Source organism: Nomascus leucogenys, chromosome X (assembly GCF_006542625.1).
Source record: "Nomascus leucogenys isolate Asia chromosome X, Asia_NLE_v1, whole genome shotgun sequence".
Lineage (NCBI taxonomy): Eukaryota > Metazoa > Chordata > Mammalia > Primates > Hylobatidae > Nomascus > Nomascus leucogenys.
The window spans coordinates 13160300-13176685 of record NC_044406.1 but is presented as its reverse complement, the minus strand read 5'-3'; the positions used below and the strand labels follow the sequence as shown (position 1 = coordinate 13176685).

The 16386-nt window shown below is 38.3% G+C and overlaps 1 protein-coding gene across 3 annotated transcripts in view; it reads right to left on the bottom strand.

Moving 5' to 3' along the window:
* GLRA2 (glycine receptor alpha 2) overlaps positions 1 to 16386 on the bottom strand; it is a 215986-nt gene that overhangs the window by 36988 nt on the left and 162612 nt on the right. For all 3 annotated transcript variants that reach the window (XM_003261062.2, XM_003261063.2, XM_030807420.1), the window contains one exon: positions 11301 to 11450. In XM_003261062.2, coding sequence (XP_003261110.1) covers positions 11301 to 11450 — 150 coding nt within the window. The remainder of the gene's footprint in view (positions 1 to 11300; positions 11451 to 16386) is intronic.

The following is a 16386-nucleotide window of genomic DNA, read 5'->3' as shown; positions in this document are numbered from 1 at the left end:
AGAGACATAAAAAAACTCTTCAAAAAATTAATGAATCCAGGAGCTGATTTTTTGAAAAGATCAACAAAATTGGTAGACTGCTAGCAAGACTAATAAAGAAGAAAAGAGAGAAGAATCAAATAGATGCAATAAAAAACGAAAAAGGGGATATCACCACCGATCCCACAGAAATACAGTCTACCATCAGAGAATACTACAAACACCTCTGCACAAATAAACTAGAAAATCTAGAAGAAATGGATAAATTCCTCGACAAATACATCCCCCCAAGACTAAACCAGGAAGAAGTTGAATCTCTGAAAAGACCAATAACAGGCTCTGAAATTGTGGCAATAATCAATAGCTTACCAACCAAAAAGAGTCCACGACCTGATGGATTCACAGCCGAATTCTACCAGAGGTACAAGGAGGAACTGGTACCATCCCTTCTGAAACTATTCCAATTGATAGAAAAAGAGGGAATCCTCCCTAACACATTTTATGAGGCCAGCATTGGCCTGATACCAAAGCCTGGCAGAGACATAACCAAAACAGAGAATTTCAGACCAATATCCTTGATGAACATTGATGCAAAAATCCTCAATAAAATACTGGCAAACCAAATCCAGCAGCACATCAAAAAGCTTATACACCATGATCAAGTGGGCTTCATCCCTGGGATGCAAGGCGGGTTCAACATACGCAAATAAATAAATGTAATCCAGCATATAAAGAGAACCAAAGACAAAAACCACATGATTATCTCAATAGATGCAGAAAAGGCCTTTGACAAAATTCAGCAACCCTTCATGCTAAAAACTCTCAATAAATTAGGTATTGATGGGACGTATCTCAAAATCATAAGAGCTATCTATGACAAACCCACAGCCAATATCATACTGAATGGGCAAAAACTGGAAGCATTCCCTTTGAAAACTGCCACAAGACAGGGATGCCCTCTCTCACCACTCCTATTCAACATAGTGCTAGAACTTCTGGCCAGGGCAATCAGGCAGGAGAAGGAAATAAAGGGTATTCAATTAGGAAAAGAGGAAGTCAAATTGTCCCTGTTTGCAGATGACATGACTGTATATCTAGAAAACCCCATCGTCTCAGCCCAAAATCTCCTTAAGCTGATTAGCAACTTCAGCAAAGTCTCAGGATACAAAATCAATGTACAAAAATCACAAGCATTCTTGTACACCAATCACAAACAAACAGAGAGCCAAATCATGAGTGAACTCCCATTCACAATTGCTTCAAAGAGAATAAAATACCTAGGAATCCAACTTACAAGGGATGTGAAGGACCTCTTCAAGGAGAACTACAAACCACTGCTCAATGAAATAAAAGAGGATACAAACAAATGGAAGAACATTCCATGCTCATGGGTTGGAAGAATCAATATCGTGGAAATGGCCATACTGCCCAAGGTAATTTATAGATTCAATTCCATCACCATCAAGCTACCAATGACTTTCTTCACAGAATTGGAAAAAACTACTTTAAAGTTCATATGGAACCAAAAAAGAGTCCACATCGCCAAGTCAATCCTAAGCCAAAAGAACAAAGCTGGAGTCATCACGCTATCTGACTTCAAACTATACTACAAGGCTACAGTAACCAAAACAGCATGGTACTGGTACCACAACAGAGACATAGATCAAGGGAACAGAACAGAGCCCTCAGAAATAATGCCACATATCTACAACTATCTGATCTTTGACAAACCTGACAAAAACAAGCAATGGGGAAAGGATTCCCTATTTAATAAATGGTGCTGGGAAAACTGGCTAGCCATATGTAGAAAGCTGAAACTGGATCCCTTCCTTACACCTTATACAAAAATTAATTCAAGATGGATTAAAGACTTACATGTTAGACCTAAAACCATAAAAACCCTAGAAGAAAACCTAGGCAATACCATTCAGGACATAGGAGTGGGCAAGGACTTCATGTCTAAAACACCAAAAGCAATGGCAACAAAAGCCAAAATTGACAAATGGGATCTAATTAAACTAAAGAGCTTCTGCACAGCAAAAGAAACTACCATCAGAGTGAACAGGCAACCTACGGAATGGAAGAAAATTTTTGCAACCTACTCATCTGACAAAGGGCTAATATCCAGAATCTACAATGAACTCAAACAAATTTACAAGAAAAAAACAACCCCATCAAAATGTGGGCGAAGGACATGAACAGACACTTCTCAAAAGAAGACATTTATGCAGCCAAAAAACACATGAAAAAATGCTCATCATCACTGACCATCAGAGAAATGCAAATCAAAACCACAATGAGATACCATCTCACACCAGTTAGAATGGCCATCATTAAGAAGTCAGGAAACAACAGGTGCTGGAGAGGATGTGGAGAAATAGGAACACTTTTACACTGTTGGTGGGACTGTAAACTAGTTCAACCATTGTGGAAGTCAGTGTGGTGATTCCTCAGGGATCTAGAACTAGAAATACCATTTGACCCAGCCATCCCATTACTGGGTATATACCCAAAGGACTATAAATTATGCTGTTATAAAGACACATGCACACGTATGTTTATTGCGGCACTATTCACATTAGCAAAGACTTGGAAGCAACCCAAATGTCCAACAACGATAGACTGGATTAAGAAAATGTGGCACATATACACCATGGAATACTATGCAGCCATAAAAAATGATGAGTTCATGTCCTTTGTAGGGACATGGATGAAACTGGAAACCATTATTCTCAGTAAACTATTGCAAGGACAAAAAACTAAACACCGCATGTTCTCACTCATAGGTAGGAATTGAACAATGAGAACTCATGGACACAGGAAGGGGAACATCACACTCCGGGGACTGTTGTGGGGTGGGGGGAGAGGGGAGGGACAGCATTAGGAGATATACCTAATGCTAAATGATGAGTTAATGGGTGCAGCAAACCAACATGGCACATGGATACATATGTAACAAACCTGCACATTGTGCACATGTACCCTAAAACCTAAAGTATGATAATAAAATAAAAAAAAAAAAAGTCAGGGCTATCTGGGTAACTGGAAACATCTGAAATTAGGCACAATGCCAGAAGTAAGGTATGGTGCAGCCAGATATAAAATGAAAGTGGGAGATAAATGCAGGTGAGGCTGCATTGTAGAGAAGTTGTTATAACTTCACATGGTGCACATATTTCTTATTGGAGTGGAGGAGATAACATTAAAATAGAGTTTTATTGCATAGACCTGTGGCATCAGCTTCTAATAGACTGGGGTTGGCCAGTTCTGTCAGGGAAGATCTGGGCGTGATTGTTTCTGAGAAACTCTGTTTTGATAAAATTGACAGTGGCTGCTTTGCAAAACGTAGAAAAGATAATCAAAGCAAATACACCTAGTTGCATATTGCCTGGCCACTCCTTGAAAGTGACCCCATTTGATAACTTGATTGCTCAGTAAACACCAGACACTCTTCCCATGCATGTAAATGTAATCTCAGGTGTTCTCTCAATAAATACCTTCCTTGAATAAAGCTTAATGCCATTTTCTTTTTGGGAGATGATCTGCTCTTGTTTTTTGTTATACCTTCTAAAATATCAACCTGTATGTTATTTCGGAGGTCAGTTTCTCAGTAGGAAATTAAAGAGATGACATATTGCCTTGGGAATATTTACTTTTTTTTTTGAGATGGAGTCTCACTCTTTTGCCCAGGCTGGAGTACAGTGGCATGCTCTCGGCTCACTGCAATCTCCACCTCCCGGGTTCAAGCGATTCTCCTGCCTCAGCCTCATGAGTTCCTGGGACCACAGGTGCATGCCACCATGCCTGGCTGATTTTTGTATTTTTAGTAGAAACAGGGTTTCACATGTTGGCCAGGCTGGTCTCGAACTCTTGCCTTCAGGTGATCCACCCACCTTGGCCTTCCAAAGTGCTGGGATAACAAGTGTGAGCCACCACTCCTGGCCAAAATATTGAACATTTTTAAATGATGAAAAAAAAATTTAAGTCAGGCCACAACACATTTCTGTGAAAATTAATTTAGTAGTTCATGACTAGGTGGGCCCCAAACTAGGGGAAAGCAAGTGAGGCCTCAGGGGCAAAATCTGAGGGGGTACCCAAAACTCCAGTACTCAAATGATATTTAATGCAATGTTTTAAAATATCATTATTAATACAAAAAATCCATGGTGAACAAAACATTAAATAAAAAATAAAACAGGATCTGACCCTGTACTTGTGTGACTCACTTGCCTCACCCTATTTGCTTCACCTTGCCTCACCCTATTTTCTTTTTGCATTAGTTTCCTCATCTGTAAATTTAGATAAGAACAGTATCTTCATTGTTATTAGGTAATTTACTCACTCAATTTAATCCAAACAAGGACAATTTTGATAGTGGCAAGTGGCACTGACAGACATTACAACTCTATAATGTTGACTATTGCAAAGTAAAAAAAAGTTTTATCAAACAATAAAATGTAATTAAAACGGATTTATATCATACAAAAAATGATAAAATCACTCAATTATAAGCAGTCAGATGCTCAACAGCAAGACTGCTCAATCTTTCTTTCCTTTTTGTTTTATGTGTACAGAACCTGTGATTTTCCATGTTTTCCACTGACCCTACGAAGTGGTAGCCCGGTGGCTTCATGGATTTTGCATGCCATGCCATAGAACAAGGCTGGTATCCCAAGTGACCAGTAGGGGCAGCAGTGACCCATCACTGATTGATAGAGACCAACATCTGTTCCCAGCCTCTGGTGTCCAATTGCACTTCATTTTATAAGCAAGCTCCCCTCCTGCAAGCTATCCTGGAAAGGGAGTGTTAGTTATGACGCTGCATCTGGAACATATCAAGAAAAGATGCCTGGATAGTAGTGATTATTATTATTTTTTAGCTTTCACCATGTGTTAAGGTGAGAACTTATTCACTGCACATGCATACCCCCATACCGGAGGATCACACTATGACAGAATCCAGGTCTATAAAGTAGAGGTCAACCAAACCCGTTTCCATTTATTTTAATGCAACTATTAATAAAAAACATTTTGTTTAAAATGAGTAATCCAGAACAAATTCTAAATCACACAAGGTATTGGAAAAATAGGCCTAAATCAAGACTTCCCAGGTAAACTGGGCTGTATGATTGCATTACTCACACAGTTGTAGTGGTGATTAAATGAATTACTATATGTAAAGTATCTAGAAGAGTACCTGGCATATAGTAAGCCCTCAATAAATGTTAGCACTTATTATCATTTTTTTTCTAACCATGGTTCAGATTAAAAAAAAAACTGAAAAATGCTGCCTTTCCTAAGGGACAAATAATTGGAAATATCTCTTGCCTATTTTTTCAAAATTCAATCATCAGTGATAATTAGGAAACTTGACTGCAAAGGTCAAGCATGATTTGATTTGCTCTTCAACTCCCCCCAAGACTTAACTTTGGTAATAAAACATTGTGTTCTGAATAGCCATTTTGAGATACACAAACTTAAGAACATCTCCACGTCAAACATGCAAACTTGCATTTCTCAATAAACATAGCAGAGATTGTAACTACCAACTGGCATCTCTAAGACATCTTTTAATCTAAGGTATCCTTTTTGCTCCCCACTGCAATGCCCAAACCCTATCTTTTTCCTCCTTCCTCAAACCCAGCTCCTTTCGCGTCTCTGAAGTTCAGGTCATTAGACTTCACTACTGATTTTCCTTATCACTGCTGTTATCTATCTGTGCTGTTATCCTCTATTAGTTGCACTCCTTTATTAGTTGATGACTTTAATATTAATTTCCCTGTCAACCCAACACTCATACTAATGTCATCTTTTCCGGGGGGTCTCCAATATTCATATGGATAATAGACCCCATCCTGGGCCTTCTAATTCCTGGACTGCCTTGCCATCAATAATTTTTTCTCAACCCAACCGTAGTCACTTATGTTTATTTATGATCATAACCTTATCTTTGTCTTTACTTCCTGTGAAATCTTAATATTGAGTCTCTCTCTTTCTCTCTCTTGAATACAGTGTCTCTTCCATGTTCTCCCCTCTCTATCCACCTTAGAATTTCTGGTTCATCACTGCAACTACTGCCATGCAACCTCCCTTAAGTTCACTTCCATCTCTCCCTCCTTCCCACTCTCCCTCCCTTCCTTCTTCTCCTTTCTTGGTTTCTTTCTTCCTTCTTCCCTTCTACATTCTCTTCTTTCAACTCCTCTATCATCTTCTCTTTGTCCTCCACTCATTTTCCTGCTCATTTGGCAAAACTTCAATTATAGTTAAACCCAAGTACCTGTTGTCTCAGTACCTGAATCTGATCCTGGAAGCTTGCTGGGGGGAAACACATACCTCCTGATTGTTCACACTTTAAAGTCATAACCACAGTTCTCATATGGGCACTCCCACTGCCTCTGCCTCAGCATTCTGCCCCATCACTCTTCTTGGAGCAATGGCTTTTTTACCCTCCCAGACTACTATTTAATACTTGATCCTTCTTCCTCAAACCTATATTTCTTCTTTCCACCATACTCTCAGCTGATAGCCTCAGAATTCATGGACATGATAGGAGCTATTAGTTAGGAGCCCCTACATCCTATCATAATTGGACATACCAATTGACTAGCAACCATAGTCATTCTCCCATTTTGTTTGTACAATGGTGAAGCACACAGACTCTGGGAACACAGTATCTCACTTCAGACCCACCACGCCACTTCTTGGCTCATGAGAATCAGCAAGCTATTTAACCTCTTTGTGCTTTAGTATCTTCATCTATGAACTGGCGATAATTTAAGTCATTATTACAATGGATGAAATAGTTGTCTCCATGTAATGCCAACCCTGACCCTTTGCTTTGAATTTTATTTTTTCTCACCTTCTTAAGACACTTGTCCTTGAAATTATGCCCTCCTTTCACTGCAGTGTGAATACCTCCCTTTTCATGAGACTTCCCTTTGTCAAATGCATTCTTTTATCTTCCATTTTGGAAAAAAAATCCCCCCATGAGCACACATTTTATTCCATATCATCTTCTATGTTCCCCTGCACAGTAAAGGCAACTGCAAGTGATATCTAAGGTTTGCCACCATTTCCTTTGTTCCTTTGTCTGCCCAATCCACTCTAGATAGGCTTTCTAAATGATGGAATGCTCCATTCTCAGAGCTTTTTTTGTTTCTGTTATCTCAATGTGTAATCTCACTTAGTTTTGTAGATTTAAAACAGTATCTGTTTGCTGGTCACTGCCAAATACACATTTCCAGATTTTATCCCTTTCTTGAGCATATATTCCTATCTAATTACTTGCCAACTCTACTGAGATATCTCATGGGCATCTGAACTTAAGAGCATACAAATATGACTCGAGTTCCACTCCAAATCTGCGCTTGTCACAATAGTCCCCATCTTAATAAATGGTAACACTACCTACCCAGTTGCTTAAGCCAAAAATCTGTGAGTCATATTCAATTCATTTTCTCACCTCTTCACATAAAATGCATCAACATGACCTATGGGTTTTACCTCCAAAGCATAACCACTAGAATGTAAGTTTCATCAAAATGTTGCATTTTTTTCTGTCCTGTGAAGCAATGCATTCTAAGGATTTACACAGTGCCTGGCACATAGTAAGAAGTAGATAAATTTTTGTGGAACAAATGAAAGAATCCTGAACCTAACCACTTTCCTTCATTCTCATGACCAATACCATAATCTAAGCCATCAACATCTCCACCTATAGTTCTACAATAGCCTCCTAACTTATCTGTTGCTACTCTTGACACCACAACTATCCACTCAATAGCCTATTTGCTATATTGAAACTAACTAGTGGATTCCAATCACTTAGAATAAAATAAAATCCTTCATACTGGCCTGCAAATAAATCTTGAAATTATCTATTCTTCAACCTCATTTTCTACTTCTTTGTCCCTCTCATTCTCTACTATATTCACAGCTTTCCATGTTTAAGCATAGTAGGTGCTCAATAAACATCTGTTGAATGAATAAATATATATATTTAACCTGTGAGTAGTCTAATGATGACAGGGAGTGAGACTGTGCAGAAATTTGTTTTATCCTGTCTCTCTCCCTTTGAGAGCTAAATTCTCAAGTAATCTACACTTGCTTTTTCCATATCCTCACCTACCTTAAACTACTGCAGTCTGGTTTCTTCCCAAATGCTGATTTGAAAATATTCATGACAAGATAATCAGTAAACTCAATGGACCATTCTTCTATTTATTAATTTTTGCTCTTTGTGTTTTTTTTCGTAGTTTTTCACTCCTTCTACACTCTTTGGATTTAATTTCTTATTCTTCATTCTGTCTCCATGAAATAGATTCTTAGATAATCAATTTTCAGCTTTCCATCTTTATAAAATATACATTTGAAGTATACATTTTTCACTAAGGATGGCTTTAGCTCAGTTCATATATTTTGATATGTACAATTTATCTTTCAATTCAAAATATTTTCTAACTTCCAATGTGAATTCTTTTTGATTCCTGAATTATTTCAGAAGTATTTGGTTATTTCCCAGTTTATAGAGATGTTCTAGTTATCTTTGTACCATTGATTTTTAGCCTAATTCTATTTAATCAGGTAATATGATTTCAGTGTTTTGATATTTGTTATGAGGTGCGTTATGGTCCAACTCATGATAAATGTACCAAAATGTTTCTTCTGACTTGAAAAGTATATGTTTACTGCATTTGAGGGTGTAGTTTGTTAATTATGTTGTTAAATGTTTTATATCCTTACTGATCTTTTTGTCTGCATTTTTTCTATCAGTTGCTGAGAGGTATGTTAAAATTCCTCACTGTGAGTGTGAGTTTGTCTATTTCTTCTTTATATTTGTCAATTTAAACTTGGTGTATTCTGAGGCCATGTTATTCGTTGTATACATATCTATACTAATCACATCCCCCTATTGAAGTGATCATTTTAATTATGAAATATCTCTATTTTTAGTAATAATTTTGGTCTTAAAGTCTACTTTATCTAATATTAATGGAGCTAAACTGGCTTTACTTGGTTAGTGTTTGCATGATATATCTTTATCCACAGTTACTTTGAAGCTTTCTGTATCTTTATATTATAGGTGTGCTTATTGGAGGCTGACTAAAGTTGAGTTTTATTTTTAAATTTCATCTGAAAATGTTTGTCTTTTAATAGAGGTATTTATTCTATTTTCCTTTACTGTACTTATAATATATTTGGGTTTAATCTACCACTTATCTATTTGCTTTCTCTTTATCTGTCTTGTTCTGCATTCCCTCTTTCTTTTAGATTGATTTTGTCTTTTTATTATTCTATATCCACCCCCCCTTGTTTGCTAGTTATACTTTTTTAAAAATTAGTCTTTAATATCTGTTATTATGTAATGCCAGACGTTGCTAATTGATGACAGATCTCATTCCCACAGAGCCCAGGTACAGTCTAAGAATCCTTCACACAGCATTTCAAAAATTCCCTAACAATTATTTAGAATTGGGAAGCAAAATGAAACCCATTTTCCATCTCTAGTCTAGGAGAGTATGCAGTCAGTAAGCCAGGATAGTGTTTCTTAAATTTATCTCATCATAAGAATCACCTAGAGTGCTTATTAAGAGTACAGATTCTTGTATTCCACCCAACTTTATAAATCAACATCTGAAAGGAATTTTGCTGAGAATTAGTATGTTTCACAAGGGTCCTAGGTGAGTCTCATTATGATAAGGTAAGTTTGGGAAACCTGAGCAGTATTACCATATGTAAAAGAAGTTGTTGAAGGACTTAAACCATCCACTGACTAATAGACAGTTGCAGCATGAGTTCTTTTAACTCTATACTGTTTTGTGTTGAAATGCCATCATAATGTAAGAATATTTTCTGGGTGGCACAAGTGATCCTGAACTTTTGCTGCTGTGTGCTGGACTTCTGTGAATGTGATTAAAGAAACGTTAGCACCAACAGGGAGGCAGTGAGGAGAAAATTGAGAAAGGCACAACATTAAAAGGTAATGTACAGCAAAGAGGATATTTGTGCTTCTTTACTTGTTTTCCTTATCTATGGCAGGACAAAATGTTCCTGAGAGGTAGCAAAGAGTGAGACAGGGCAGCTAACAGGATAGATTTATCTCTTCCAGCCCAGAGTATGTGCAGGAAACCTTTTAGTGGATGCAGTCAGAACTCAGTGAGCTCATACCCACATAAACTCCTCAATATAAGCAATGTCTCACAACAAATATTCAGCTTTACATCTAGATATTTGCAGCATTAATAGGGACTGTGAAATATTTTTGTTTTCATTCCAACAGAGTAGCATATAACTATTACTTCACCAGCAGGATTAATTTATCAAATATTTTCTGGAACAGATTTTGAAAAATCTCTCTCTACTGTACATAAAATGTTAACTTTAGTTCTCAAGCAATATTGTTACAGGAGGTAACAATCTCCGTATCAAAGGGTATGTTTCTCTCCCACAGTTTGAAATGGAAAACAAGTGCAAGCCTTTTGATAGCCTCTATGAGATTGGGTTATAAACCAGAACAGTGCTTTCCAAGCATGTATGCACACCAGAATTGCCTGGGGAGCTGCAGAAATACAGAGGCTGGTACCCCTCCTAACATTGAGGTTTAATTAGTGTAAGGTGTGTCTTGGGATTTTTAAAATATCCCCAGGCGATTCTAATGTGCAGGCAAGTTTGGGAACCACAGGACTGGAGATCTTGAGCTATGCATTTCAAACCTGAAGTCTCTGGACAGTGTAAAGCTTAGAATTCTGCACTAAAGTTTAAGTTGAGATAATGAGACCAGTCTCACTGGATTTATCATGTTGCAATCTACATGGGTACAGCATAATTTACATAAAGCCAGAGCAATTGATGAAAAAAAGTCAATCAGATCAGTGATGTACACGCACACACACACACACACACACACACACAGTCAATATTTAGAAGAACCAGGATTTTAAAGTAACTTTGTCAGATCGAGTATATATCCCCAATTAGAGTTGCCAGATAAATACAGGGAGCCCAGTTACTTCAGAATTTCAGATAAACAATTTTTAGTATAAGTATGTCCCATGCAATATTTGGTATGTGCTTATACTAAAAACTGTTTCTTATCTGAAATTCCAGTTTAACTCCACGATATGTATTTTTATTTGCTGAATCTGACAATCCTCCCCAATTTTAAAGGCCTAAGCTGAGCACTAAGTCAGTATAGTAGGACAAATCAGAACAAAAATTAACCTTGGCTTCTTGCTTATTGTGTGCTCTTCTGTTTTTCTGAATTACATTGCCTAGCTAACCAACTCGAGCGCTACATTGTCTGAACTGAGAGGCAATCATACCTTATTCTGCCTCTTCTGTCTTCTTCGGAGTCGCAGGAACTCCTTGTGTTGCCTGGAGACAAAGTTCACCGCTGCGTATTCCAGTAAGGCAGCAAACACAAACAGAAGGCACACCGCCATCCAGATGTCAATCGCTTTTACATAGGAGACCTGAGAGAGAGACACACACATACACAGAGAGAGAGAGAGAGAGAAAGAAAGACTATGAAAGCTTGCCAGGAAACCAGATTCTTAATGGTGTGAGCAGCAAAATAACCTAATTTCCTTCAAGGGTCAAGGATTTTCCAGCGTTTTCTTAAGAAAGTGCTTAAGCCATTGATTCTACTTTGAAGATTCTGGGCAGAGCACTGAAAGTCACATGCCCCTGAACCAGGAGCTTTATTCCTGAGATCAGCTCCAATGACTTCAAGAATTTCCTTAATGACAGATTTTAAGCGTTCTCACTACAAATAAATATGTGAAATAATGCATATGTTAAGTAGCTCAATTTAGACATTCCATGATGTGTACATATATTGAAACATGTTATACACCATAAATATATACAATTACTTGTCAATTAAAAATGTTCTCTTAATTAAAAAAAGAAAAACAAAACTTTGAGGCAAAATAGATGGGTGCTATTATTAAAACTGCTCACTTCCTTCTATTTTTTAAATTAACATTTAAAAACCAATATAATTAAGATAATTTCAAAACATGGATGAGAAATAAACTATATATGGCCTTAGGCTCTTCAAAAGCCAATTTGTAATTTTCTTCAATTTACTGATCCTAACTGACAGGAAAACACAGTTCGAAATAGTTTTAAATCGTCACAATTTAAGAGTATTCAACCAAAGTAAAATATCAGGAATCTAGCCTTGAGAAGGTATCTGGTTAAAAAGAAAACTTTGATAACCCTTCAGTGTTTGCTTAAGTGTTTAGTAAGTCTTATAATTTGACAAAGTAGATTCTGAAAGCAAATACTTTTTGCTTGCAATGGAAAATGCCCCTCATCTCACTCGACTTACAATTATTTTTTCAAGTGTAAAAGGGAAAAATAATTGGAGGAAGCTATAAAATATTGGATCCTAGACTACAAAGAATACTTATTAAACTACCAACTGAATTTGTACTATTCAGTTCTAATTTTTAAATAGAGTTTCCTATATTTTGATAGCTGTCAAGTGCTTGCCAGCCAGTATTTTAAGCATTTTACATGTGTGAATTTTTTAACCCTTACAACAACTCATCCCAATTTTCTGATGAGAAAACTGGGGTAAAGAGGGATGAAATTATTATCCAAGGTCACAAAAGTAATAAGTGACAGAGTCAAGATTGGAATTGGAACTCAGTCTAACTAATGGATTTCCTTTCTGAACACACACAAACACATTGCTAGGATCACAGTTTGTATCTTTGCATTTCCCTTTGACCTTTATACTGAGCATTTCCCATGTTATTTATTTTTCTTCTAGATCGTAATTTCTAATGCTTGCCTAATGGTCTGTACCATGATTAAACATTCCACATTGTAGGACATATAGGTTATTTTCTATCTTATATTTTATGACTATAAGTTTTGCTGCTATAAACATTCTTCTCCCAAAATATTTGACTGTGTCCCTGATTATTTGTTGCATCAACTTTTAGGTGAGTTACAGAAGTGAAGATATGAAAATAGGCTCTTGAATTAGAAGGTTTGCAGGAGCACAGTGGACATAAAAGCAGAGATTCTGGAGTAAGATGCCCCAATTAAGAAATGCTGCTCTGCTACTATCTGTATAATTCAGTTATGTTATTTAACCTCCCTCTGCCTCTATTCCTCATCTTTAAAATAGGAGCCATAATAGTACCTACCTCATAGGGCTGTTAAGTGGATAAAATCACTTAATATACATAAAGATTTTAGAATAGTTTCAGAAAGTAGTTCCAAGATGGCCGAATAGGAACAGCTCCAGTCTACAGCTCCCAGTGTGAGTGACACAGAAGATGGGTGATTTCTGCATTTCCAACTGAGGTACTGGGTTCATCTGACTGGGGCTCTTCAGACAGTGGGGGCAGGACAGTGGGTGCAGCCCACCAAGCATGAGCCAAAGCAGGGCGAGGCATTGCCTCGCCCGGGAAGCACAAGGGGTCAGGGAATTCCCTTTCCTAGCCAAGGGAAGGGGTGACAGATGGCACCTGGAAAATTAGGTCACTCCCACCCTAATACTGCACTTTTCCAAGTGTGTTAGCAAACAGCACACCAGGAGATTATATCCTGTGCCTGGCTCGGAGAGTCCCACACCCACGGAGCCTCACTCATTGCTAGCACAGCAGTCTGAGATTGAACTGAGAGGTGGCAGCAAGGCTGGGGGAGGGGCGGCCATCATTGCTGGGGCTTGAGTAGGTAAACAAAGCGGCCTGGAAGCTCGAACTGGGTGGAGCCCACTGCAGCTCAAGGAGGCCTGCCTGCCTCTGTAGACTCCATCTCTGGGGGCGGGGCATAGCCAAACAAAAGGCAGCAGAAACCTCTGCAGACTTAAATGTCCCTGTCTGACAGCTTTGAACAGAGTAGTGGTTCTCCCAGAACTGATTTTGAGATCTGAGAACGGACAGACTGCCTCTTCAAGTGGGTCCCTGACCCCCAAGTAGCCTAACTGGGAGGCACCCCCGAGTAGGGGCAGATTGACACCTCACACGGCCGGGTACCCCTCTGAGATGAAGCTTCCAGAGGAAAGATCAAGCAGCAACATTGGCTGTTCAGCAATATTCGCTGTTCTGCAGCCTCCGCTGCTGATACCCAGGCAAACAGCATCTGGAGTGGACCTCTAGCAAACTCCAGCAGACCTACAGCTGAGGGTCCTGACTGTTAGAAGGAAAACTAACAAACAGAAAGGACATCCACACCAAAACCCCATCTGTACATCACCATCATCAAAGACCAAAGGTAGGTAAAAACCACAAAGATGGCGAAAAAACAGAGCAGAAAAGCTGAAAATTCTAAAAATCAGAGCACCTCTTCCCCTCCAAATGAACACAGCTCCTCGCCAGCAATGGAACAAAGCTGGACAGAGAATGACTTTGACAAGTTGAGAGAAGAAGGCTTCAGACGATCAAACTTCTCCAAGCTAAAGGAGGAAGTTCGAACCCATCACAAAGAAGCTAAAAACCTTCAAAAAAGATTAAATGAATGGCTAACTAGAATAAACAGTGTAGAGAAGTCCTTAAATGACCTGTTGGAGCTGAAAACCATGGCACAAGAACTATGTGATGAATGCACAAGCTTCAGTAGCTGATTCGATCAACTGGAAGAAAGGGTATCAGTGACTCAAGATCAAATTAATGAAATGAAGCGAGAAGAGAAGTTTAGAGAATAAAGAGTAAAAAGAAATGAACAAAGCCTCCAAGAAATATGAGACTATGTGAAAAGACCAAATCTACGTCTGATTGGTGTACCTGAAAGTGACGAGGATAATGGAACCAAATTGGAAAACACTCTTCAGGATATTATCCAGGAGAACTTCCCCAAGCTAGGAAGGCAGGCCAACATTCAAATTCAGGAAATACAGAGAATGCCACAAAGATACTCCTCGAGAAGAGCAACTCCAAGACACATAATTGTCAAATTCACCAAAGCTGAAATGAAGGAAAAAATGTTAAGGGCAACCAGAGAGAAAGGTCGGGTTACCCACAAAGGGAAGCCCATCAGACTAACAGCAGATCTCTTGGCAGAAACTCTACAAGCCAGAAGAGAGTGGGGGCCGATATTCAACATTCTTAAAGAAAAGAATTTTCAACCCAGAATTTCATATCCAGCCAAACTAAGCTTCATAAGTGAAGGAGAAATAAAATCCTTTATAGACAAGCAAATGCTGAGAGATTTTGTCACCACAAGGCCTGCCCTAAAAGAGCTCCTGAAGGAAGCACTAAACATGGAAAGGAACAAATGGTACCAGCCACTGCAAAAACATGCCAAATTTTAAAGACCATCGAGGCTAGGAAGAAACTGCATCAACTAACGGGCAAAATAACCAGCTAACATCATAATGACAGGATCAAATTCACACATAACAATATTAACTTTAAATGTAAATGGGCTAAATGCTCCAATTAAAAGACAAAGACTGGCAAATTGGATTAATAATCAGGACCCATCAGTGTGCTGTATTCAGGAGACCCATCTCACATGCAGAGACACACATAGGCTCAAAATAAAGGGATGGAGGAAGATCTACCAACCAAATGGAAAACAAAAAAAGGCAGGGGTTGCAATCCTAGTCTCGGATAAAACAGACTTTAAACCAACAAAGATCAAAAGAGACAAAGAAGGCCATTACATAATGGCAAAGGGATCAATTCAACAAGAAGAGCTAACTGTCCTAAAGATATATCCACCCAACACAAGAGCACCCAGATTCATAAAGCAAGTCCTTGGAGATCTACAAAGAGACTTAGAATCCCACACAATAATAATTGGAGACTTTAACACCCCACTGTCAACATTAGACAGATCAACAAGACAAAGTTAACAAGGATATCCAGGAATTGAACTCAGCTCTGCACCAAGCAGACCTAATAGACATCTACAGAACTCTCCACCCCAAATCAACAGAATATACATTCTTCTGAGCACCACATCACACTTATTCCAAAATTGACCACATAGTTGGAAGTAAAGCACTCCTCAGCAAATGTAAAAGAACAGAAATCATAACAAACTGTCTCTCAGACAACGGTGAAATAAAACTAGAACTCAGGATTAAGAAACTCACTCAAAACTACACAACTACATGGAAACTGAACAACCTGTTCCTGAGTGACTACTGGGTACATAACAAAATGAAGGCAGAAATAAAGATGTTCTTTGAAGCCAAGGAGAACAAAGACACAACATACCAAATATCTGGGACACATTTAAGCAGTGTGTAGAGGGAAATTTATAGCACTAAATGCCCACAAGAGAAAGCAGGAAAGATCCAAAATTGACACCATAACATCACAATTAAAAGAACTAGAGAAGCAAGAGCAAACACATTCAAAAGCTAGCAGAAGGCAAGAAATAACTAAGATCAGAGCAGAACTGAAGGAGATAGAGTCACAAAAAACCCTTCAAAAAATC